General features: G+C 37.9%; 1 protein-coding gene across 1 annotated transcript; it reads left to right on the top strand.

Moving 5' to 3' along the window:
- Positions 1-701: 701 nt before the first annotated feature.
- On the top strand, positions 702-1622 carry LOC117498294 (olfactory receptor 1-like). Its single transcript, XM_034150306.1, has one exon. It carries the CDS (start codon positions 702-704, stop codon positions 1620-1622), a length of 921 nt encoding a protein of 306 aa, XP_034006197.1.
- The last annotated feature ends 906 nt before the right edge of the window (positions 1623-2528 follow it).

Genomic DNA, 2528 nt, shown 5'->3' with positions numbered 1-2528 from the left:
TATGTACCTTCAAAATGTATACAATTAAATAAAATTAAAGTATTTTTTAATTACTAGAATGTGGGAAGAGGTGGGGCGGCCGCCACTGTTCCAGTCCATGTGTGTGGGGCTAGCTTAGCGGAGGTGACTTGAAGTCTGGTAGCTCTGTGTACAAATGTGCAAAATAATCTGAGGGTTGTGTGAAAATGAAAAAGGAAAAATCTTGTGTAAATCAAAGATGTACAGAAATATTTAGCTGTGTATAAGTTTTGACCTGTATGAAGACGGAACATTTGTAGATACAGCTTTGGGTCTCCAGAAAATTTGCTCAGAAAAAATAAAGTGAAAAGTAAAAAATAAAATAATAAAAGTCTTGATCTCTAACTGCTTTTAGCATTTTATTCTTCCATACCTGCATTTGTTTTGCCACCCGCAAAAAACAAACCCACCCAATAGCCCTCCCCCCCCCCCCCCCCCCTCCCTGTCGGTGTTCACATGCCTCTAGAGTTTCATTCATTTGTTTACAAGTTGGTCAGATCTTTGTGAAAAGTTTTAGTGAGATCTGTCGAGGGTGAAGAATCTGATAAAGAAGAATCCACAGAGCGGAGCTGTTCACTTTCTGAGGTGCAGGTTACTTAACATGTAACATTTCAAACAGGTTGTTCATATCTTAATTCATGTATACTGTTAACATAATCTGCCTTGTTTTATACAAACTATTAATGGCTGGTGAATATAATGTGACATATATAACTCTTGATGGGCATGTGGAAGTGCAGAGATATAGATATCTCTATTTTGTGATCATGTTTACTGCATATGTTCTGATCATCTGCAGTAATTCCACTATTGTGTGCATCATTGTTTTACACAGAAACCTCCATGAGCCCATGTACATGTTCATTGCAGCTTTATTGATTAACTCTGTTCTGTTCAGCTCTGCTATCTATCCAAAGCTTCTGATTGACTTTTTATCAGAGAAACAGATCATATCTTATCAAGCCTGTCTGTTTCAGTGGTTTCTTTATTACTATTTTAATGGTTCAGAATTCTTCCTGTTGGCAGCAATGGCCTATGACAGATATGTGTCTATATGTAAACCTCTGCAATATCCAAATATCATGAGAAAAACAACTGTTAAAATGCTCCTGATCCTAGCTTGGCTTCTGCCTGCTTGTCAGGTTTCAGTGCCGATGATAGTGAGTGCTAACAAAAAACTCTGTCACTTTAATTTGAAAGGAATAATTTGCAACAGCACAGTTCAAAAACTTCTCTGCGTGACTTCAAGACTAGTGAATATATACGGCTTGGCTGTTCTCGTAACTGCAGTAATTTGTCCCGTGCTCTTCATTCTTTTCACATACATCAGGATAGTTATAGTTTGCTATAGAAGCAGTCAGGAGGTCAGGAGGAAAGCTGCACAGACCTGTTTACCCCATCTGCTGGTTCTCATTAACTTCACTTGTTTGGGTGCTTATGATGTACTTTTACCTCGACTTGGAACTGATTTTCCCAAAACTGTACGTTTAATAATGTCTTTACAAATAATGTTGTTTCATCCTCTCTTTAATCCCATCATATATGGTCTGAAAATGAAGGACATTTATAAACAGCTGAAGAGATTGTTCTGCAAACGTATCTAATGTGTTTAGAGCAACCTAATAACAGATAACGGAGCAATTTTTAAGCTTTTCAAAACTCCTGATGAGGTCAACACTCCAGCAGCTGTAACTAAATCATGCTTTTCTGCTTCTGTCCTTACTCACAACATAACACACCTTATTTATTATATGGTCATTCTGAAATGTACTTGTTTTTGTGTCTCTCGTTTATGTCTTCATTTAATATTGGTCAAAAATGAACATGTTAATTGTAATTTGGTGCCCTGAGTCGATTACATTTTATTGAAGAAAACGAATAAACAACATAAACAATATTGTCCTTGTGGTCAAATTATTATTATTATTTGAATGAGTAATAATCCCCACTTAACATATCACTTACAAAACGTAGCTAGTAATTGTACGAGGACTCCTCATCCGTCTCATGAGATAAACATCTCACCAGCCTTTGTTTATGTGTATTGTTGTATTATTGTTGTCTTAATGCATTCATTTAAAGTGACAACAGAACATTCAGGCAGTAGGTGATGATTGAAATTGTAAGCATGAAAAAAAGCAAAGACTCCCATGGCAGTAGACTGTGTTGTCCATTGAATATCGTAAAGTAAACCCTCTGGAGAGCTGTGTAAATGAGACTGCTTGTTTTCTTAAAGCACATTAAACTGTAGAGCATAATTTACCTATATTTGATTGATTTCGGTTAGTGCTGTCAGTAGATTGAGAGAGGGAGAGAGAGAGAGAGAGAGAGAGAGAGAGAGAGAGACGAGAGAGAGGAGGAAGAGAGAGAGAGAGAGAGAGAGGAGAGAGAGAGGAGAGGGAAGAGAGAGAGAGAGAGAGAGAGAGAATCTAGCGGTCCGCGGGGCGTCGGCCTCCTGTCCTCCGGAACTCTTATTAACCCCGGTGACCGGAACAATTGTTATTTGTTCT

The sequence above is a fragment of the Trematomus bernacchii genome, unplaced genomic scaffold (genome assembly GCF_902827165.1).
Source record: "Trematomus bernacchii unplaced genomic scaffold, fTreBer1.1, whole genome shotgun sequence".
Taxonomy (NCBI): Eukaryota; Metazoa; Chordata; class Actinopteri; order Perciformes; family Nototheniidae; genus Trematomus; species Trematomus bernacchii.
The sequence above is the reverse complement of the archived record's forward strand: the minus strand, read 5'-3'. Positions and strand labels throughout refer to the sequence as shown.

Bases quoted from the DNA above. Each gene is read 5' to 3' on its own strand.
- LOC117498294 (XM_034150306.1), top strand. From the start codon at position 702: ATGGCTGGTGAATATAATGTGACATATATAACTCTTGATGGGCATGTG.